The 23,066-nt window shown below is 45.0% G+C and overlaps 3 protein-coding genes across 4 annotated transcripts; 2 read left to right on the top strand and 1 right to left on the bottom strand.

Moving 5' to 3' along the window:
- Window positions 1–2,744: 2,744 nt before the first annotated feature.
- LOC115785080 (piggyBac transposable element-derived protein 4-like) lies at window positions 2,745–11,646 on the bottom strand. Of its 2 annotated transcripts, none has more exons than XM_030736534.1 (3): window positions 11,530–11,646; window positions 4,737–4,817; window positions 2,745–4,517 (listed from the first exon to the last, which is right to left on the bottom strand). In XM_030736534.1, the coding sequence occupies exon 3, from the start codon at window positions 4,121–4,123 to the stop codon at window positions 2,879–2,881; it is 1,245 nt and encodes a 414-aa protein (XP_030592394.1). In that variant the 5' UTR covers window positions 4,124–4,517; window positions 4,737–4,817; window positions 11,530–11,646; the 3' UTR covers window positions 2,745–2,878. The 2 variants fall into 2 exon arrangements, with proteins under 2 accessions (XP_030592394.1, XP_030592392.1); XM_030736532.1 differs by lacking the exon at window positions 11,530–11,646 and adding an exon at window positions 4,982–5,146.
- cdipt (CDP-diacylglycerol--inositol 3-phosphatidyltransferase (phosphatidylinositol synthase)) lies at window positions 5,243–9,785 on the top strand. Its single transcript, XM_030736568.1, has 6 exons — window positions 5,243–5,422; window positions 6,090–6,224; window positions 6,741–6,894; window positions 7,063–7,144; window positions 7,240–7,321; window positions 7,811–9,785. Exons 1-6 carry the CDS (start codon window positions 5,380–5,382, stop codon window positions 7,951–7,953), a joined length of 639 nt encoding a protein of 212 aa, XP_030592428.1. The 5' UTR covers window positions 5,243–5,379; the 3' UTR covers window positions 7,954–9,785.
- maza (MYC-associated zinc finger protein a (purine-binding transcription factor)) lies at window positions 10,752–23,066 on the top strand. Its single transcript, XM_030736528.1, has 9 exons — window positions 10,752–11,653; window positions 11,762–11,865; window positions 16,818–16,968; window positions 18,839–19,230; window positions 19,608–19,864; window positions 20,666–20,729; window positions 21,031–21,202; window positions 21,338–21,802; window positions 21,967–23,066. The coding sequence occupies exons 2-8, from the start codon at window positions 11,833–11,835 to the stop codon at window positions 21,661–21,663; spliced, it is 1,395 nt and encodes a 464-aa protein (XP_030592388.1). The 5' UTR covers window positions 10,752–11,653; window positions 11,762–11,832; the 3' UTR covers window positions 21,664–21,802; window positions 21,967–23,066.

Genomic DNA, 23,066 nt, shown 5'->3' with positions numbered 1-23,066 from the left:
GCTTTCTTGTTTTCTTTCTCATGACAGTCACTGTTTCACCACCAGGGGGCAGTGTGTTAGATGTGTTCATATATGTGTTGCTGCTCTTTAAAGAAACCCTTTAGTTTTAGAATCAGAATCAGAATCAGAATCAGAAGGTTTTTATTGCCATATGGGTGAACAGGTTCACAGCATTAGGAAATTGCTGCGGTACTTCGTGCTTACAGAAAAAAAACAAATAAGTATAAAAACTATAAGACAATATACAAGTATACAAATTGCAAATATACAGAGATATTAGAGCTATAACTATAGCACAATATTACAAAATTACAAAATATACAGTGCAGAGACTAATTAAAAGATAAAAGAAAGTAGACTATATTCCACTAATATGTACATCAGTGCAGTCAGACAGGTGCATAGACATAGGGTCAGCAGCGTTTGTGGAGGGTGGTGGTAACAGTCTTAGGGTAATTGTTCATGAGTCCAACAGCAGAGGGGAAGAAACTGTTCTTATGGCGGGAGGTTCTGGTCCGTATGGACCGTAGCCTCCTGCCTGGTGAGAGTGGTCGGCTGTGATCCGACCTGCACGCCCCAGTGTCCTGGAGGTGTACAGGTCCTGGAGAGATGGGAGGTTACAGCCAATCACCTTCTCAGCAGAGTGCACAACGCGCTGTAGTCTCTGTTTGTCCCTAGTGGTGGCTCCAGCGTACCACACAGTGATGGAGGAGGTGAGGATGGACTCAATGATGGCAGTATAGAACTGCACCATGGTCCTTGCTGGCAAGTTGAATTTCTTCAACTGCCGCAGGAAGTACATCCTCTGCTGGGCCTTTTTGACAACAGAGGTGATGGTGGGCTCCCACTTGAGGTCCTGGGTGATGGTAGTTCCCAGGAAGCGAAAAGAGTCCACTGTGGTGATGGGGGTGTCAGTCAGGATGATGGAGGGTAGAGGGGCTGTGTGCTTCCTAAAGTCCACTATAATCTCCACTGTCTTCTGGGCGTTCAGTACCAGGTTATTGTGGCTGCACCAGGACACCAGACGTTTGACCTCCATCCTGTAGGCCGACTCGTCCCCGTCTGAGATGAGTCCGATGAGAGTCATGTCGTCTGCAAACTTAATAAGCTTGACAGACTGGTGGTCAGAGGTGCAGCAGTTGGTATACAGGGAGAAGAGCAGAGGAGAGAGGACACAGCCCTGAGGAGTGCCAGTGCTGATGGTCCGGGAGTCCAAGACATTCTTCCCCAGCCTCACGTGCTGCTTCCTGTTCATCAGGAAGTCAATGATCCACCTTTAAGCCTAATCTTAAAAATAGAGAGGGTGTCTGTCTCCTGAATCCAAGCTGGGAGCTGGTTCCACAGAAGAGGGGCCTGAAAGCTGAAGGCTCTGCCTCCCATTCTACTCTTAAGTATCCGAGGAACCACAAGTAAGCCAGCAGTCTGAGAGTGAAGTGCTCTGTTGGGGTGATATGGTACTATGAGGTCTTTGAGATAAGATGGTGCCTGATTATTCAAGACCTTGTATGTGAAAATTAGGAAATTAGAGGTCATCCAGGCCTTAATATCTTTAAGACATTCCTGCAGTTTAACTAATTGATGTGTCATCTGGGTTCATTGATAGGTAAAGCTGAGTATCATCTGCATAACAATGAAAATTGATGCAGTGCTTTCTAATAATACTGCCTAAGGGAAGCATGTATAATGTAAATAGAATTGGTCCTAGCACAGAACCCTGTGGACCTCCATAATTAACCTTAGTGTGTGAAGAAGACTCCCCATTTACATGAACAAATTGGAGTCTATGAGATAAATATGATTCAAACCACTGCAGTGCAGTACCTTTAATACCTATAGCAAGCTCTAATCTCTGTAATAAAATGTTATGGTCAACAGTATCAAAAGCTGCACTGAGGTCCAACAGGACAAGAACAGAGATGAGTCCACTGTCAGAGGCTCTAAGAAGATCATTGGTAACCTTCACTAATGCTGTTTCTGTACTGTGATGAATTCTGAAACCTGACTGAAACTCTTCAAATAAACCGTTCCTCTGCAGATGATCAGTTAGCTGTTTTACAACTACTCTTTCAAGAGTCTTTGAGAGAAAAGGAAGGTTGGAGATTGGCCTATAATTAGCTAAGACAGCTGGGTCAGTGATGGCTTTTTAAGTAGAGGTTTAATTACAGCCACCTTGAAGGCCTGTGGTACATAGCCAACTAATATTACATTAAAGTACAGCAGGACCTCAGGTGAGAGGTAAACTTCAGCAGGTCATCTTGACCTCGTCTGCATGCTGAAAGGCACTGAGCTGCTTGTTTCTAATAGAAACTTGTTTGTATTTTAATAATTTTTCTAAATTGGAGTCTTTCTGGTTTTTGTTTGCATCCTGCGCTGAAGTCTTGAGGAAACAGGAGGATGAAGCTTTTGGTTTCTGGCTTTTAGACTCTGAGACAGACACACAATCAGTGGGTTTAGCTTACATGGTGTATCTATGTGCAATAAATATGTTTGCGTGTGAGATGTGTGATACAGCTTCTCCTGGTTCAAAAATATGAATCTTACTTGTTTATGTATTTTTAACCTTATTTATTTTTTCATAAGGCTTCAAGTTGTACTCCACCATGCCTCCTTAACCCTTTTAGCAACATAATAATAGATATATTTATTAAAACGCCTGGTCTTCTTGTCTACTTTTGTCAATAATTGTCAAAAAATGCCCTATGTGTAAATAATTTACACATAAAAAACCAACTGAACTTTCTTCAACTTTATTTTACTGATTCTTGAAAGGTGTAGATTGAACATTTCTGAGATTGCAAAAATCTAATTCAAACTATTTTACAACAACTCAGACAGTTTCACATTTCTGGAGCTTCCTGAGTCCGTGTCACAGGCTGTCCTATTTGAACAGCCAGGCGTTTTTAGCAGTGGTAGTTTCGGAAACAGTTCCTGTCCACCTGAAGACAGAGACCCACATTACACACATCACACATCCAAGGTGTGCTTCTGTGGCACAGAGTGCACTTTCTCCTTCCCAACGCTGTCTTTTCTCTTGTGCACTCATTTTTGCAGGTTGGGACAGGGAAGTGGCCTTGAGTGGCACGCCGAGTAGGTGCGCACTCAGCTCCTCCTGGAAAGCCTGGCGTATCATTTCCTTCTGCTGCTGCGCCTTGCTGAGCTCCTTGTGCACAATGAAACTGTTTGTGACAGCAATGTCCAGCAGGTGCTGGAAAACAGTCATTGGCCATCTTTTGGTTTTCCTGTGCACCGAGTTTGTTCCGAACATCTGGTCAGAGGTATCCACACCCCCCATGTATTTGTCGTATTCGGCCACTGCTGTAGGCCTGGGCACGGGGATCCTCTGACTCTGCCCATCATTGTCCTTCTGCCACCGCAGGACAGTCTCCCCAGTGTAAACAGGATGGACAGTGGTGCACATGGACACTTCCCTGGTGTCCATCCATTTGACAAAGAGCAGCTCACCGTCACGTATCCACCGGATGGAGCCTCTTTTTGAATTTTTGTTTAGAGCATTTTCTTGGGTTGTGGGGACACCAACCCTGCCCTGGCGGTAAGTGCCACACGCTCCAAACCCTTGTTGGCTCAGATGATGAAAAAGTTGAGGGCTGGTGTAAAAATTGTCACAGTACACTACGTAGCCACTGCCCAGGTAGTCTTTCTTCACAAGCTCTGTGACCACATCGAAGGAAAGCCCTTTCCCTGAATCTGCATTGTTCTTGCCAGTGTACAGCTTGTAATCTACAGTATATCCATTTACATCAGCCAACACAAAGGACTTTAGCCCCCACTTTGTCGGCTTGTCTTTCATATACTGTTTGACTTTTATCCGGGCTTTAGTGGCAACCATCCTTTCATCAACAGAAATGTGCTGTTTTGGATGATAAACACTTTTGCAGCGTGTTCTGATCATCTCCAGGAGAGGTTTTAGTTCTTGGAGTGGGTCATACTCCTCTGTTCCCCTTCTCCCCTCATTTGCTGTATCCTCCTCTGGATCACTCACATGAAGGTTGCTGGTGATATCAGTGAACCTATTTCTGGACATCACTGTCGCTGGGAAGGCCACGTGAAATATAGTTTTTTTTCGCCAAAAGTCTGACATTTTGGGGAAGTTGCAGACCGACATATACAGCAACAAGCCCAGGTATTTTTTTTTGTTCTTCGGGCGTGAGGTCAGTCCATCTGTCTGTCCTCCTTCCTATAGCCTGTTTCTCCCAAACATATTTATTGGTGTTGGCACATATAACTCTGAGGACCTCTTTGTCAAAAAACAGAGCAAAGATGTCACCTGGTGCTTGGTCTGCAGTTGTTGTAAGTGGAGGCTGTACACCAGAGAAACGTTTGGGGGTGAATCGAGGTGGGCGAATGTTGTGAGTGTCGGGGTCTGCCTCCGTTTTCCAGCAGACTGTTTCTCGAGGCCTTAATGGTGACCGGCTACGTGCGAAATCTCCAGCAGCACGAACTCCACGGCGTTGGTCTCGAATGTGACTCGGTTGACTGGCCCTTCATCAGGAGGATTTCTAAAATAAAAAAAAAAATTCATAATAATGAACTCTTTATAGAAAACAAATACTTTTTATTTCAAGAAGAATTGTTCTAAATTCATACAAATAGGAGTAAGTAAAAGTAAAAGTAATAAAAGCCCATTTGAGATGAACCCAATAACAAAAATATATGATAATAAACAACGTTATAAAGTTGGAAATAAATATCCAATGTAAATAAACAGTTTGACTTACTGTGGTTGAGAAGGTGACTCCTCCTGTTCTTCCTCAACAAGTCTCCTGGGGACTCTCTTCTCTGTGTGCTGGACATTTCCTCTAATAATCACAAAGGAAATGTCAAAAAATCACAGTAGCAAAAGCTACAAAAACACGGCAAAATACACAAGAAAAAAAAAACAGTCAAAACACGATAAAATCACTTCAGGAAAAAATACTAAAACTATTATTTGCAAGATTCGGATTTATTTACACAGAATTACCTCTAAAACTTAGCTAAACTCCAAGAAACCGGATACTGCCCGCTGGCACACCGTCTGCAGCTGCTGCACGGCACTCAGTCATTACCGTAATGCATGTAATAGCATCAGAAAGCCCCGTTTAACAGCTTTCTTAATCTTAATTAATGATACGTTTATCTCGTCATTTTGTGATTTTAAGCTCAGCTTTAACTGTTTTTTTCCCTTTTTACGCCGCGGTAAAACGGCGTTTTTATTCGGAAAACAGCGACCGGAAAGCGCGTCTTCGTGGTTTCCGGTGAAGAAGGTTCTCCGAGGCCAGGAAGTGACCTTTTCAAACAACTACCTGCAGGTTCGCTCCGGTGCGGATAGACGCGGAACCGGCGCTCCGTTTGGCGCACAGACTGCCGCAGACCGCAGACATGGAGCCGGAGAACATTTTCCTCTTCGTCCCCAATTTAATCGGTGAGTTTTCCCGCCTTTAGCGACACGGAGCTAGCTTAGCTGTAGCCGCCTGAGTGTCACCAAAGCCCATTAAAAAAAGGTCCAATTTAGAGAATCCGGCGGTCCGATAATTAATCTGTTATATCTGGTTAAACTTAGCCAACTGTAACTGTAGAAGTCAACGCGAGCCGATATTATAAGAAAAACACGGCACGTTATATTATTGGATTGTAGTTACTCGCGTATTAATATGTAATCTTATTCCAGCAGTGGAGCTGATTTTCTGTTAAATATGACGAGTTATATTGTGGATTACTTGCTGATTTTAACAAATGACCAGGCTCACTTTGATGCCTTCAATCATGAACAATACCATGTTGAATATTCACTGTTTAGTTCACTTTAAATTGAGCAGTGTAGTGAATTATTTTGGAAATCCTGTTTGTGTTTTTGTTGTAAAAGTCAGCTGTACCGATGAGTTGTTGTGACTGATGAATGTAGTGGTGTAAAAAAAGCGCAGCGTTAGAGCTAAAATCAGAAAAATGAACTTCTTACCTCACAGATAAATAAATAAATCATTGTACAAACACAGCTGGTTTTAACCAGCCAGATGTTTTCTGCTGCAGCCAGATGTTGAGCGTTGTGTTCCTGAATAACCCCCCCCCCCAATCTCGGCTCCTCCCTGCAGGTTATGCCCGGGTGGTGCTGGCCCTGATCTCCTTCTACCTGATGCCCTGCTGCCCGTGGCCGGCCGTCTTCTGCTACCTGCTCAGCGCCCTGCTCGATGCCTTCGATGGCCACGCCGCGCGGGCACTCAATCAGTGTACGTGTGTCTGCCATGTGCAGCTTTTTTTTTTTTGTTTTTTTTTAAGCCTGTCATGTCTGGTAGATCTTGCAAGCAGAACTGTGATCTGAATGCGTTGTTGTGCCAAACATATTTGCTATTTCAAGATGAGCTCTATAGGTTCTCAATAGGCTCTTCTTGTTGATGTTTTAACCCTTTATTTTATTTATCTGAGTTATTTTTTCATATACAATGTAACAGCCAGAGCTGACAGGCTGCCATGTGCAGCTTTGACTTCTGTAGGCAGCATTTGATTGAATGTGAGCTCAGTGTGGGAGTGAAGGACATCTCTAACACCTGAGCTTTGTTTTCTTGACGTTTCTGTCCAGCAAACAGCTGGGTAATAACCACACACTGTATATAAAAGATGGAAGTGGTGGACGTAAACACTTCTTTCTGCTGTGAGGTTAAAACGTGGGAGTGTGTGGAGCCTCTGCTGGACTGCAGAGGACTGGTCGTGTTCTTGCCTCACGGCTGCTCTCCGTCTGTTTGCAGCCACCAAGTTCGGCGCCATGATGGACATGCTGACTGACCGCTGTGCCACCATGTGTCTGCTGGTCAACCTGTCCCTGCTCTACCCCTCCTACACCTTCCTGTTCCAGCTCAGCATGTGTCTGGACATCGCCAGCCACTGGCTGCACCTGCACAGGTGAGTCTTTCTTTGGTTTTTAAGTTAGAGTGAACCAGCTCTGTGACATCAGGTGCTGTGGTGTTTTCACTGAGCGTTTAAGGACAAGGTGTCCTGCTGGAATAATCCTCTGCAGGAGGGGTTCACGGTGAGTTTGAGGCTCCTCATGTTCTCATCTGTCTTCCTCAGCTCGACGATAAAGGGATCGGCGAGTCACAAAACCATTGACCTCTCCGGGAACCCCATCCTTCGCCTCTACTACACCTCCAAGGTCTGCGTGTCGTACATTAAATATGTGTTTATGAATTTTAAAGGAATAGTCTGTGAACCTGCGTGTGTGTGTGTGTGTGTGTGTGTGTCCTGCAGCCGGTTCTGTTTGTGATGTGCGCCGGGAACGAGCTCTTCTTCTGTCTGCTCTACATTCTCTATCACATCGAGGAGCCTGCCGGTAAGAGCTTATCCTCGTCTTTGTCACCTTCACCTGTGCCATGTTGCCTCGGCTGGGAGGCTGGCTCAGGGTCTGTTTGGTCAGCAACCTGTTCCAGTGTTCAGCGTTCAGATTAATGAGCAAAGCTTTCAATAACGAGCTCAGTGTGTGTGCAGTAACTCAGACCACAGGCTGCTGTAAACACTCAGTATATCACAGCTTTTTCTGATCTGGGATCTGTATGATGTCATAGAGAAGGGCTGTCCGGGAATAAAAAATGGAGCAGAGCAGGTCGTCTTTAAACCGTCTGTGTGTTCTGGGAGCGTCTAAGCGGAAAACCAGCAGCAGCTCGGAAGTTTTCACCTCCTCCTCAGACACTGATCGACGGGTGCTTTATACCTGCTGCTGTGCGCCTGAACTTACACTGATGTTTTATTTTTAGACATTTAAAGCTGCAGCAGAGTGTTTGTGTGTTCCTCTGAGCTGCCGTTGATGTATTTCTCTCTCCAGGCTGGCTCTACTGGCTGCAGGGACTCTGCGGGATCATCTGCCTGCTCAAGTCCGGCATCAGCCTCCTGCACCTCGTCACCGCCTCCCAGAACATGGCCGCCATGGACGCCGCCGAGCGGGAAAAAGCCGCAAAGATGAAGTGAGAGGTCGGGAGGAGGCGGCGAGAGCTGCGACAGCATCAGCACATCCGCCGCCATTTCATGTATTGTTGTTTTCTAAAGGGAGACGGTAAAGTTTGTGTGTGTGTGTGTGTGTGTGTTGAGTTTGTCAGACAGGAGGAGGAGATGGTTTATGACCAAACACGGAGAAAAATATTCCAAGTCCGCGCCACAGTCTTTAAATCATATCTAAACTCATAACAGAAACATGGAGCACATGCAGGACGTGACGTACTGTTACACGGACAGGTGAAGTCCCGGTTTATCCTCACCTGTTTTATTCTGCTGTCAGAGCCACAGGTGTGAGAATTAAGACATTTATTTCACATTTTGTTTATTTTAATGTTTTTGTTTCCATTAAAGCTGAAACGAGTTGATTAATATCCAATCTACTGATTTTCAGCCACTATTGTCGGTCAGTCGCTGCTGCTTCGTTCTGTCAGTTTCACAACAAATTTAAAAAAACATGAGTTTGGACAGGCAAATATGGAGGACCAAAAACAGAGTTTAAAAATCACAGAGAGCATCAGAACTGTTAAAAATGACTGTAGGCAGTAAATAATTTACAAAATGTGACATGATTAATATTTCAGTTGTAAATTGCTTCTGTAGTTATTTATCCTTTAAATTTTAAATATATAAATAACTGTAAAAAGATACAGAAATGAGGAAATGTAAGGGAAAAATGCTACAGACATATGTAGTAAAAATATATAAATAAAAACAAGTAAAATGGGTAACAAAGGTGAATAAATTCAGAAAAGTTTTTTGGCATTCTCAGACCTCCGTACTTGCATATCAACTTAGAATTTTCCAGATTTTTTTTTTTTTTTTTCATTTTATCGACCAAATTATTAACTGATCCACAAAGTAACAAAAAACAGCTTTATTGTTATTATTATTATTATTGTTGTTGTTGTTGTTGACTCCATCTGTGGTGTTTATCAGACGTCTGGGCAGCTTCTTCTGGTTTTTGAGCAAAAGTAATTTAAAATTTAAAAAAGTAATTTATGCTTCAGGAAGTGAAACTCGGCTTTAAAAAAGCCGAGTTTTTTAAAGCCGAGGGGGGGGGGGGCTTTGGGGGAAGGCCAGAAGCTCTTTGAGCCAGCGTGGGTTTAAATGAGCCAATGAACGAGGAGCACCTGTGGACAGGTAGCGACCCGTTTGCCACCCAAAGGCTCCTCCCCCCTGAGTGTCAGGGAGGAGTTACAGACCGGTCAGTGCTTAAATAAACCAGAATGATCCTTTAAAGTGAAATCTAAACTCTGCTGGTGTTTCCTGTCAGGTGGATTCTAACAGACTGAAAATCCATTTTTATTCCTTATTTTATTCAGTTTTTGATTCGTGAATAATGAAACCGTCCCTGAAACGACGACCAAAAAGCTGAAATATTCCTGTGTTTGTTCTGTTGCTACGCTTCACTTCCTGTTCCTGCTGGTTAAAGGTAGCTGTGGAGGTCGAGCGGCTGCTGCTTACTTAAATATTTTGATGGTTTAATTTTCTGGAGGGGGCGTGTCCTCTGTTAGCTCCTTAGAAACTGTACGTATACCTCAGCCGAGGAGCGCCGAGTATTACCGTGTGTGTCGCTCTGATGGAGCCGATCAGTGTGCTGAAACTTGTGGATCCTATTCGATGGAACTCATTTCCTAGAATGTATTAATATAAAAATATATATAACTGACATGAAAGCCAAGTTTGATGTCATATTTAAGAGGAATTACGTGTCATAATTTAAATATTTGATCCTTGTTTTGTTTTGTTTGAATTTACTGTAAACAACAACAATCAGCTGCAAAATAAAAATGATTAAAAAGGTATTTTGTGTTGTGACCATCCATCCATCTGGGACCTGTCCCAGCTGCCCTGAGGTGAGAGGTGGGGGTACACCTGGACAGGTCATCAGCCTCTCACAGGGCTAACACAGTCACACTAACTGCATGTGTTTGGACTGTGAGGGGAACCGGAGAACCCACACAGACACGGGGAGAACATGTAAACTCTATACAGGAAGGCGGTGGATTCGAACCCAGGACCTTCTTGTTGTGAGGCAGCAGTGCTAACCACCGTCTGTAGGTTCTCAGCCCTGCAGGTCATGGTAATCTCTGGAGCTTGAAAAAACTGGACTTCTTGGGATGGGTTCTCAGGACTGCACTGTAGGTGGCTGAGAGCTCCTCACACAACAGAACCAGCTCTACCCTGATCACCCTGTTGGAAATGAGGGATGGGGGACGAGGGATAGGGCTGCGGAAAAACGGGGACACCTGATCATCCCACCTGGACCTGCAGGGCTTCTCTTTAATAAACAAGCTGCCTGTTTCTACCTGGAGGCCCACTTTCATATCACACATACATTAGAAATACAACAGCTGTTTTCATCTGGACAAGTTTCGATACAGTCCTCACTTTTAGAGAAAATATCTACTTTATTTATCACAACAGTTGGGACATTCTTGTGTCACAGCAGCCAAAGACAAAATTAAATAAGATAAAGGGGCTCAACAAGTAAAAACGCAAATAAAATACAAATACTATTAAAAAAAATTAACGTTTAAAAAAAGCTGAATAAAATAAAGAGGGAAAAGGCTCAATAAATTAAAACTAAAACAATAAAAACAGCTTAATAAATGTAGTAATGACGGAGTAAAGTTGTAAAGTGTCTGAATAATACACATTTTCGGTAATAAAATGCTGCTTTTCCGTATCTAAAGTGAGCTGAATTCTTGAGTATCTCCTCCTTATCGGGATTTCGTTTGATCAGCTCCGGTTCGTGCCGGTAAAACCCGCTAAGACGCGAATTTAGCGGGTTTTGAACGGGCTCTGGCGGGCGGGCAGGACGTCATATGTTGGAGGTTAGATCCAGCTGTTGCACTTGCGCGCGTCGTTACCTTTAAGATGCTCGGGGGATAACAGCTCGTTTTAGCCAAACCCGACACCATTTTACCGGAGAGTTTGGCGCGACCGCCGCTCGGGTCACCCGGTTTCACCTCCTCCCCGACGAGCAGCGGCTGTTTCTGGTTCCTTTAAGCGAAGTGGCGGATTTAACGGCCGAGCTGATCCCATAAATGTCGGATTTGATTATCTGTCGGCCTACCGAGAAGTGGCGGCGGCGGCGGGGGCGAGAGGGACGGCGCGGCACGAGACGAGCCGAGACGGGGTCCGCGAGGAGGGTGCACACACCAAATACTTTCCCTTTAAAGCAGAGAGGGACAGAGGGGGTGAAGAAGAGATAAAAAAAGAAAAGCAAGAAAGAGCGAGAGGGAGGGAGGGCGAGAGGGAGAGCGAGTTAAAAAAAACAGAAAGATGTCATCCTGTCGATTCAAACGCCGAGGCGGAGCCATGGACCGCGGCCGACCGGGAGCGCTCTAATTGGGGGACGAGCCCTACGCAACGCCGAGGCTTGGAACCCGACGCTGCGGCCTTTGTCGGAGCTATCGCCAATAAATGAGTCCCGAACAGCCGCTGATATGATTAGCACGTCTCGACTGCTCGTCATCTGCATTAAAATACTTTGCATGCAAATTTTTATTCCAGTAGACATAAGCAAATTAAATTAAAACGCACCATTAAAGCAAGCATGACACCAACCATTTTGTCGCATTTACAGAAGCATCTTGTCAGTGGCTGCTTGTCGCCAGCAGACTGCCATATTAACTCCTATCTCCTGGCAGCGTGAACACTAATAAGAGTGAGTGGCTTTAGCACGGATATCCTCCGGTGCCAGGTTATTTTCCCCGGTAACCGAGCCGGGCAGGTGGAGAGGAGCTGCCACAGGCCTCGCGTTTTGTTTCCACAGCAGCTCCGGAGCTTTTCTTCCTCCCCCCCCTCCTCCTCGGTCCCCAGCTGGGTCGCCCGCAGTCCTTCAGGATGGATACCTCCTGGAGTAATTTCCTCTTTCAGGTGAGTGTCACATTCCTGCGGCTGCTTTGTGGTGGGGCTTTCTGAGGGTGGGTGGGGGTGTTTGGCTTCACTGCAGGTGGGGAGGTCACAGAGGGGTCAGGGGGAAGTTGGTTTTGGTTCCCCTTCATCTCCAGTTTGGGTTTACTTGTGAGCCAGCTTCTCACTTTGATCCTTTTGACCTCTAACCTGGGGCACTGCCCCTCTTGGTTCCCCCCTTAAAATGAAAGTATGACCCTTTTTTTTTTTGCCTGCATTAGCTCTGAGCAGGCTTTACCTCCCTGACATGTCTTTATAGCGTCTGCATGAACCTGTCAGGGGGCAACATAAATACTTATTACCCCCTAAAAGCCCATCAGGACGATCTTTAGTTTATAATCTAAAGTCAGGTCAAACCAGCTGTCACGCAGGCTTAATTTAAACACATCAAACTGCCAAATTCTCTTTAAAATAAGTTTGATTTAAAAACATCAATATTTTCCCCTTTTTTGGCTAAACCATTGAAGCACGTGACGTATCAGGCTGCTTCGTCTCATTCTACCCAAAGACCTTTGGAGCATAAGCATGAGACCCTCCACAGACGTGAGTGCGAAGCGTGCGGCTCGACCGGGAACGGCGAGCTGCTGTGGCAGGTTTGGAAGTTTGTTTCTCCCACTGGAAGGGAGGGAAAAAAATCAGCAGACACAGCTTTGATTTACAGACGGGAATAACGAACTTCCATAATAACCTGAACCATGCAAATAAAAATCAAACTAAAGTCTTTTAAAGGGGAAGTTAAACAGAAACTAAAATGATGAGTTTGCATAAGTGTGCACGCCCTCTTATTAATGGGGATACGGCTGTAGTTTGAATTTACCAGTCACTTTAAAACTGATGTTGAACAGTAGTCGGGGCACACCTGCTACTCATTAAAGTTCAGCTGTTCTCGTAGGATTTTCCTGACATTTAAATCTTGGAGCCGTGGTCCTCCGAGAGCTCACGGAGCATCGAAGGGACCTCGGTGCTCAAAGGTATCAGTCAGGAGGAGAGACCACAAGAATTTCTAAGGCATTAAATGAACTCTGGTCCACAGTGAAGGCAGTGGAGAAAATATGGTTTAACACTGACATTACCAAGAAGAGCACATTCCCCCAAAACTGATGGAAAGACGAGAAGAAAGCTGGTGTAGGAGGCTGGTGGGAGGCCTGGATGTCTGCCAGATGTGACAGCATCTCTGTATCTTCATGTGTCTGAGGTCTAGTGTGGGGTGATGAGACTGAAGCTTCTCTTATGGAGAGAAACGTTCAACCCCAGTTAAACTTTGCAGCAGGTGGATGCGTTGTGGTCTGATGAGACCAAGGTTGAACTTTTTGGCTATATTTCTAAAAGGTGCTGTTTATTTGGCACTGCACATCTCCAAAAGAACACCACAGTCATGGTGAAGCATGGTGGTGGCACCATCGTGCTCTGCGGCTCTCTTCCTTCAGCCCATTTCAGCATCTTCTGGATGAAAAGCATCCATCCAGATTGAGAAAAGGATAGCTTCACCGGGAGAAGATGAAGGTTTGGGAACAGCTCCGCTCTGACCCTGAGATGAGCTGATGATCTGTGGGGTGACCTGTAGAGGGTGCTGCAGAGGTGTGACACATATGCAACCCTTTTTGTAAGGAAGAGAAAGTCAGAGTGAGACTCTGATTTAAAGGTGCTTCAAAAAAGACTTAATTTAAGGGTGCCCATATTTCTGGAGCCACGTTACTGTAAGCTTTTAATTTTTACCCCTCCGAAAAGGTCAAAGGTCACAAGTTAAAGGTGGAAAAGGTTCTGAGAGGATTAATCTTGGCCTTGTTTTTTTACATCACAAAATCCTGGCATTTTAATGGTGGTGTGTAGACCTGCTGTTGTAAGGCTGAGACAGCCTCGTGGTTTTTCTGAGCTCTGTAGAGACTCAAAGGGTGATGAACCCGGACTCCTTCAGAGCTCCGGCTCTCAGGCTTACTTTACCTTACAGTCATCATTCAAAACTTCAACGGGTCACAAAACTTTGGACTTTTCCTGAATGAACTTATGTTTTGATATCTGAGGTTTCATGAAGAATGGCATGTTCTCCTGCACCCTGCATGCCTAACCTTCGAAATCCACTGACAGCTGGAGATCATTTAGAGGAAATGGATTTCACACTGTTTCACACCAGGACCTTTTTCCTCTGCATTCACAGTTTGCACGTCAGAACATCAGCCCTTTGTCCTCTCCCACCTGATGTTACGCTTACTGTGCAGTGACCAGAGTCACCATAGAGGCCCATTATAAAATGTCCTCCTGGTGACCATGCAAAGCTCCAACATGTAGACCACAGTCTGCAAAGCTGTGTGTGGGATCAACGCCCAACCACGCCGCTCCTTTAACTTGATGTTAAAACCTTTGGACACACACAAAGAAAAGGTGTTGGTGCTGCAGCGTGATCACATATCCTCCATCAAACTGAGATCCAAACAATCTGAAGTCCAGCTCAGACTGTGCAACGCTCAGAGAAGCTGCAAAAACCCCCAAGAGCGCCATGAGACTCTACAGGCCTCAGTCAGCATGTTAAAGGTTAAAGTTCATCACAGAAACCTGTTTGGGAGAGCTGCAGGAGAAAGCCTCTGCTCTCTAAAAGAACATGGCAGCAAGCCACAAAGCTGCATCTGAACACAGACCTCTGGAGCAAACAGACCAAAGTGCAGATGTTTGTCCATCATTCACAGCAGCACGTTTGGAGGAAACCAAACTCAGCACATCAGCACCAACACCTCAGAGCAGCTGGCAGCACGGTGGAGGAGGGTGGAGGATCTGGGCTCCTTGCAGTCACTGCCGGCGCTTGTGCCAGTGCCTGTGCTGTTGCCAATGAACCGGCGAAACGCTTAAGAACGGGCCCATGTTTCCACCGCGTTTCTGTGAACTGCTCCTTTACCTGTGGGCGGGTCCTCGTCTGGACACGAAGTCAAAGCGCACAAACGTGGGAGAACACGCTCCCCTTTCTGTGCTGCAAATACGTTTTAGGGTCCAAACCAAACTACTGCAGCATCTGTGTGCAGCACAGAGGGAAACACAGACAGCGATTAGAGCAAGACGACAAGTACGCACTTTGTGTCCTTTTATCTGTGATATGAACTGATACAAAGCAGCAAGTTCAGCCTTAGAGCCCAACCTAATTCACAGCCGTGAAAATCGCTTCGCTTTTCTCCTGTAATACACATGTAATATGGTAGAAAACTTGATGTTGTGACGGCAGAGTCACGCCCTTCTGCCGCTTTCATCACGGTTCGAGACCAGCGGTGGAAAACCCGCCTAAAGGTTCAAATAAAGGCACCGGCACCCGGTCGGTGGAAGAAGGGCCCGTGTAGACCGTGAACTCCTCTGTAGGGCTGCAACGATTCCTCGAGTAACTCGAATATTTCGATTATAAAAATCCGAAGCAAATTTGTTGCTTCAACGCTTCATTTAAACTCTGCAGCGCTTGGGTGTCTTGTTTCACCCAGATAGGCAGCATTAAAGTTCTCCATTGTTGTCTTCCTCTTGTGGGTTTAATGGCAGTTGGCAAACCAGTTTAGAGCTGCATTACTGCCACCTACTGGACTGGAGTGGATCAGGAGTCACGGGAAAAAAACTCAGATTCTCTGTTGCTGCGACGGATTCCCTTTAACACTGAGTGGATCATCACTGATGTTTTTCCACGCCTCCACCGCTCTCTGCGTATTTGTGTGTTGTGCTTGCTGTGCTGAGAATTTCAGCTGTTATTTTTTTCTCTGCTTCAGCTCCCAAACGATGCTTGTGAACACAAAGCATTATAACATTACACTCAGGCAGCCCCCAGTTTTTCAACAAAACACTGATAACACAACAGCAGCAGCAGTCAGCTGTTTTACATGCAGTCTGTCTGCGCAAGTGCAAAGAGGCAGAGCCGTTATCAAGACAGTGAGCTCAGATGGAGCCAAAGGAAACATTTTTCTAGCGTCCAAAAGAAGCTTTTTTTCCCCCTGTAACCTCCATTAAAGCTTTACTGGGAAACAGCTGGAGGTCCTTCATCAACCACCTGATCATCAAGTGAAGAAAAGAGAACTTTGTAGCTGCTCCATCCACCCTGTTTGTTTCACACAGGGAAAAACTGCAGTACGGAAGTTAAAACATGCAGATGGACTGTTAATACAAAAAAAGTATTTCTTATCCGATTACTCGAGTAATCAATGAAATAATCGATAGAATACTCAATTACTAAAGTAATTGGTAGTTGCAGCCCTGCTCCTTGTAGACCAGTATTGTAGAGGCACATGTATCCCACAGCTGAGGCTGGGACCAAACTGGGTCACCAACAGGACGATGATCCAAGCACAGCAGCAAGAATGAAGGTGCTGCAATGGCCCAATCAGAGTGCAGACCTCAGCCTGACTGAGTGCTGGCTCCTCGCTGAGCTGAAGGAGAGTGGATCAAACTCCTCCACAGTCATGTGACAGACTGATGAAGTCACACAGGAAATGTCACTGCAGCTTATTGCTGCTGACTCATTGGGTGGACTCAGTGTTTCACACACTGCTTCTGCATGTTTGCTTAATTTTTGGTATGTAAATAATGACACGTGTGATAAGTCATGTGACCTGTTGCTCACCTGAGGTTGTATCTAAATAATTTTAGGTTGATTTCTATTATGTCCCAGTGGCTCAAACCTTAGAATGGAAAGTTTTACTTTCTTTTTTCACATGACTGATCAATTAATTCCTACTTTCATTGTTAATATTTTTGATATATTTAATGGTATATTCATTAATTTATAGATATTGGTTTGGTTTTTTTTAGTTTGGCACTTTTAATCCTCCATAATGCTTTCCTGCTTTGTATGCAGAAGTACAGTAAATATACTTCCACTGAACCCAGATGTTCCAGATGTAGATGGACTATGTAGTGATAGAGTATTGATCCAGATGTTTCTCATTGACCTCTGGCAGACGGCGCCGACTCAGAGCCAGCCCGAGACGCCTCTTCAGTCGGAGCTGCTGCCTGAGCTCACCGGCTCGGCTCAGAGTCCTCCGGCCGAGCACATCGTGACGCCGCCGTCCACGGTCGACACAGCCGCTCTGAGCGAGGAGCCGCTACCAGGTGAGGATGGGGCGGGGTTTCGCACCTGGGCTTACACCTCATCACACAGAGAGTGCTCGCTGACATGTCTGTTGGAGTCAAACGTATAAAGAAGTTGTTCGAGCCGTCCAGTATTGATATCTTAAAGGTTACTTTCTGGACTCTGGACTTACTGCAGGGTCGGCAGGTTGGGTCATCAGGGTGTTCTGTTTTCTGCAGTGTTTATCTCAGAGTTCCTGTTTTACAAGCATAAAAACACTTACTTCAGAGTAACAGTGACATTCACTTCGTAGCCTTAACTGACTGTTGGAGATCATGCTCTTCTTGATGTGAAGTATTTACTCCTAAACAGCTGCTCAGCACACGTATGACGACCTTTGCATATCAGCAGACAGACGCTGTGAGGGGAAACAAAGTGCCAAAACTTTGTCACCAATTAATCAATGTACAGAAACAAGATAAAACCAGAAGGGTACTGAGTAGAGCTCATACCTCACCTGCCCCGGATTTCCCATGTGCTGATACTGCGCTGCAGTAGATACCACCCAATGCTGTCATACTCCATCATAAGTGATTTTGGATCATTCTGAATTGTCCTTCGACCGTGAACAAACTTTGCTGTATGACAGAACTGATGGTCATGTTTTTTTGAGGATTCTAGCTTATCCTCATCAGAATAGTGTCCCTGTCACAATGGTAAAGATTCTTTTACAAAATCCTGGATCCAGATCAGGATCCGGATCACCGCCTTCCCTGTACCACCCCCAACAAGTCCAGAAATTTTCATGGAAAATAGATGGAAGAAAAACAGAATCTTTTTATAAGCTTAGGGCTCCAAAGTATCCATCTAAAAATATTTATTTTTCAAAAGTCACTTGCATATTTAGTTTTAATTTATTGTCTCTATGTTTTGCCCTCCATACACAGGAACACATTATTTAATTATGTATTTATTTTTTAAATTGCGGTAAGCAGCAAACAGGGCAATTATGGGACTTCCGTACTTTCTGCTCGCACACTGACTGAAGTGGTAAATGTTTATTTTTGTTTCCTCTAGTTTTTACAAACATCAGTTTTAACATTGAGACGTTACTCTTCACCTCTGATGGTTAAAGACTGATGGTTACAGCTGCTGCAAAATATTATGTTTGGTAATTTTTAACAGATATATAAATATATATATAAATAATATATTTCTCCATTCACAAGCACATCGTTCAAAGCCAAAAATGTTAATTAATTTATTTTTCTAAACACAAAAAACACAATCATGGCCAATAACATCGGCCTGCACAATTTTTAATCTCAGCAGTTAATTTTTTTTAATGACTATTTCTTTTTTAGTATTATGGTACACTTTTTCTCATAAAGATTTGAGAAGAAAGGATGGGTGCATGTAAAGAGGGATAAAACTGTGAAATACTGGATACAGAAATCTGAAGTTAATATTATTTTTGAACGGTAGTTTAATATTCTTCATAGAAGCTACATGGGTATTGCACAGTGTTTTTCAACAGATAATTTTTTTTTTTTATTAAAATTTTTAGCAATTACATAATTTGTCCCCAGTCAATACTTGTTTTTTGTAATTATTTCATGTTTTTATCATATTACAGCACAGTTTCTTCCATAAAGGTCCACAAACCAGTGATACCGGATTGTTTTTTGGTACAAATGATTAACAGCTGAACATATTCACTAGTGTGAAATCAATAATTTTGAAAACTCATGAACTTTTTTTTAGAAGCTTTGATACATTTTGTCCTCCGTATCAGGGGCGTAATTCAAATGGATATTAAACTGTATGAAAATGCACTGATGATTACATTTGAAATAGCTCCTAAATCTAAAATGAAAATGTGACTTTAATCTCGTGGCATGTGTCCATCAGTCAAACCGCTCACCAAGCCCAGCCGGCCCGCCCACATTTGCGCCACCTGCAACAAGGAGTTCAAGAACAGCTACAACCTGCGGCGGCACCAGTCGGTGCACACAGGCATCAAGATGAAGGACCGAGCGGCCCGGGAGAAGGAGGACGGAGCGAAGGCCGGACGGGTGGAGAAGCAGACGGTGCCGCTCTCCCTCCTCCACCTCACCCTGCCCCCGCAGCCGCCTCCTCCCTCTTCCACGGCTCCCGGCCAAGAGACCCTCCCCCAGCCCGGTCAGCACGCCAACCAGGAGGGCCAGCCGGTGTCTGTGTCAATCGCCCCGGCAACAGTAACCATGGCTGCGCCGCCTCAGCCCATCCAGGCAGCTGTTGTTGTTGTCGGGTCCATGGAGCAGGTGGGTTCACCGGGAGGAGAGCCAGAGTAAGATTGAAGGACAATTCAGGGCTTTTTGATACCAGCGACAGCTGCAGGGAGTGTGCAGAAAAACACCGAAACATGTCAGCTGAGGTTCATCAGTTATAAACGGATATTTTTAATCCGTCAGCTATTTTCAGAATTACATTTTTGTCTTTAAAATAAATAAATAAATTAAATAAATATAAATACATCAGAAAATGTTAAAGGAGCTATGCCTAACATCAGAACAGAGACACTGAGGCACTCTGAGAATAAAATCAGAGTCGTTCACACAGAAATCAGCATCACACTATCCATTTTTAATATAGACAAATCAGTGTATACATCACAGAACGTCTCTGCCTCTTCCCCCAGAATCCCAATCCTAATCCCATTCCCAACACCAACCAGGTGAGGAAGAACCACGCCTGTGAGGCCTGCGGAAAGGCCTTCAGAGACGTCTACCATCTCAACCGCCATCGGCTGTCCCACTCGGACGAGAAGCCCTACTCCTGCCCCATCTGCCAGCAGCGCTTCAAGAGGAAAGACAGGATGAGCTACCACGTGCGCTCACACCAGGGCGGTGTGGAGAAACCGTATGTCTGTCCACACTGTGCCAAGGCCTTTTCTCGGTATGAACACCATCTTCAGGGTTCACTCTTTATGGAGTGCCTTTAGCAGTTTTGAACTGCTTCAATGATTATTCTGTAACAGAAAATGTGAGCTGCTGCAGTTTGGTGGTTATTTAGGAGTCTGTGGGAAATCACAGCAGACGAGCAGAAGCTGTTCATCAGTGAGCATGCAGTTTCAGTCAGATCCTTCTCTAACACCTGGCTCCAGAAACATAGACGACAGTAAAATGGGAAGTTTGAGGTGTCACAATGGGTGACATCATGGCGGCTTCATCCATCTTTTATATACAGTTTATGGTGGCCTGCAAATACTGAAAGACTGTAAATAAATGATGGCTGAAACCACCATGCTATTACTATTAATTTCTAGACTTCAGATTTTTAGCTTTTTGGTCACCATCATGTTGGTTCTTTGGAGCCAGAATTGCCTGCAGCGCACAGGCTCATACCTGCTAATCAGCGCTCAGAAACATCCAATCAAAATCCCAGAATTTCACTCACCCAAACTGGAGCTCCGCCTTCTTGGACAGTCTGTTAGTCCAATGAAGCCACAGCAGCCATATTATTGGTCAGATAATTGCATTAAAAATACTCCAAAAGGCTCCAACAGCACAAACACATCCAGAGGTTCAGTTCAGGTGAAGCCTAGCAGACAGCTAGCACTTACAGCCACCTGTGTCGCCAACCACCTGTCAGTCAGAGAGGCCACACCCCTAATAATGCTACTTTTTAAGCCTTAATCCAATTGAAACAGATCTTTATTAAAAAGCTCTCATTCCTGATGTGTGTTTGAATTTTCAGACCGGACCACCTCAACAGTCACGTCCGACAGGTGCACTCCACAGAGAGACCGTTCAAGTGCACGGTAACATCTTCACCTGCTTCTACACTGCAGTCCAGCTTTTTAAAACCTCAAAATACCATCTTAAAAATAAAAACCATCAGATCATTAAAGCACAGCTGAAAAACTTCACATTTCTAACTTTTTATCTTTCTGTAATTGTAAGTAACTTTTTATGCCACTCTGCACTTTCAGCCCTAAATGTTTCCCAGTTGAGTTTCCCAGAAGAAACTCAATGAACGGCAGTATCTTATTTTGAAAATTTCAGTCGTATTAAACTTGAACCCTGTTGAAGTGTCCGCTCACGCCTTCTTATTTTCTGCAGACGTGCACGTCAGCGTTCGCCACACGGGATCGTCTCCGTGCTCACCTGATTCGCCACGAGGAGAAGGTGCCGTGTCACATCTGTGGGAAGCTGCTGTCGGCCGCTTACATCACTGACCACATGAGGGTCCACAACCAATCACAGCACCACGCCTGCCACCTCTGCAATCGCAGTAAGATGCAGCAGTATCACGAGAAAGCAGCACCATTTGCCTGCCATCACCTGACCCCCTCACAGTCAGCTTTTGGGGTTGCTGGTTGATTTTTGTGGAATGACCCTTTTTTCATCTCTTTGCTCTGCTCCACAGGTTTCACCACCCTCACATACCTGCGCGTCCACGCTCAGAAGCACCACGGCCAGGAGTGGAAGGAGAGCGGCGGGGCGCGCGGGGCTTTTGGAGGGACGGGGGCCGGTGGGGTGCTGCTCTGCCAGCTCTGCGGGGTGCAGTGCAAGACGGCCACGCAGCTCCAGGGTCACATGGGCACCCACGCCAACCAGGGTGACCCCACCCCCGACCAGACGAGCGCGGGGCCCGTGGGCACCACCAGCGTGGCGGTGACGGTGTCCACTGCTAGCACAGTGGGACTGCTGGTCACTGACTGCTCCAGTATCGCCCCCCAGCCCCACAGCTAGCACGCTGAGGGGCAAGGGGGGGAGCTGGGGGTGGGACTGGGAGGGGTCAGGGATGGAGGTGGGGGGAGTCTGTGGAGTTGAGGCAACAGGAAACAAGGACACATGGAGGAGAGGACTGAAAGAAGAGCAACCAGAGCAGGTGTGTGGATTTAAAGTGAACATGTTCTCTCATTAACACCTCCTGACTCTCACTCTTTGACTTTACTGCAGCAGCGCTCAAAGGTTCAAAGGTCAAACTATTTCTGATTTTATTCCTTATTTATTTATTAAAAATGCTCATGATTCTAAACTTCTATTTTTCAGATTATTTCCTAACAGGCTGCCATGACTGGATCGAGAGACTCTGCCTCGACTTCTTGATGATTTCATAAGGACGGCGACCTTTCTGGAGCCTCGTTTGTTTCTGTAAATTCGCCTCCATCAGCTGATCTGCCTCCAACACCGGGAGACGCTCTTAGCGCTCACGCTACCAACTCTGAAGTCCTGCGGGGCCGGAGGAGAGACTGCAGACCAGTTATTAATTAGTGTGTACTTTTATTCTCCTGGCTTAGCGGTTCACTGTCATCGTTTTGTTGTTTTCATTTTCGGCCACTCCTGAGTTTGTAAAGCCGCCGTCGCTGTTTTTACACCATTTCTAATCCATGATCTCAGTGTTTAATATGGGAACCTGACCTGAAGACCTCAGTAACACCATTATCGCAGTTTCTCTTCTAATTTATTACCGAGCCGTGTGCGGTTTGCCTCTGAGCGCGGAGCGAGTGTTTCTGACGGCCCCCGCTGTACATACACACTTTTATAAAGCTGATAAAGGCAGACTGATGGTTGTTTGTGTAAAGTCCCTCTGAACACTGAATGTGCAAAACTTCTCTGCTTCATATGATCTTCGTTCTTACTCTGGATGCTGATTTGTAACTCTTTAAATTGCCATGTAATTTGTAGCTACTTTGGTGACACATTTTCTGTGGCTGTGCATATTGATTGTACTTGATGCATAGTGCATAGCGCCTCGTTACTATTACTGTATTAAAAGGCAGTAAAATGCATGTGTGGATTCAAGTTCAGATGATCTTCACGGGTGTCTGGGTGATTGCTGAGTTTACGTGGACACATTAAAGGTGCCGGTGGGCCGCGGTCAGAGCAGCTTCTCTGCAGCTCTGCTGGATCAACAGCCTGTTTACTCTGATTTAACTGCTTATAAGAAGCGTTTGATTCAGTGTGAGCTTTAAAACTAGTGAAGATCACAGCTGTAGCGTGATGATTTAATGTATGATAATGATTTTCTTTTGCAGCTTTTTGTTTGCCTTTTATTTGTCCCTTTATCTGCTGTACTGCGTGTGTGCTTTTTAAAAAAATATTTTTAAATTTTTTTATGTTTTTAATGTTTAAACATATAAGATATTCTT

This window comes from Archocentrus centrarchus, chromosome 8 (genome assembly GCF_007364275.1).
Source record: "Archocentrus centrarchus isolate MPI-CPG fArcCen1 chromosome 8, fArcCen1, whole genome shotgun sequence".
Taxonomy (NCBI): Eukaryota; Metazoa; Chordata; class Actinopteri; order Cichliformes; family Cichlidae; genus Archocentrus; species Archocentrus centrarchus.
Note: the sequence above shows the minus strand (reverse complement) of the source record. Positions and strands in the feature narration are given on the sequence as shown.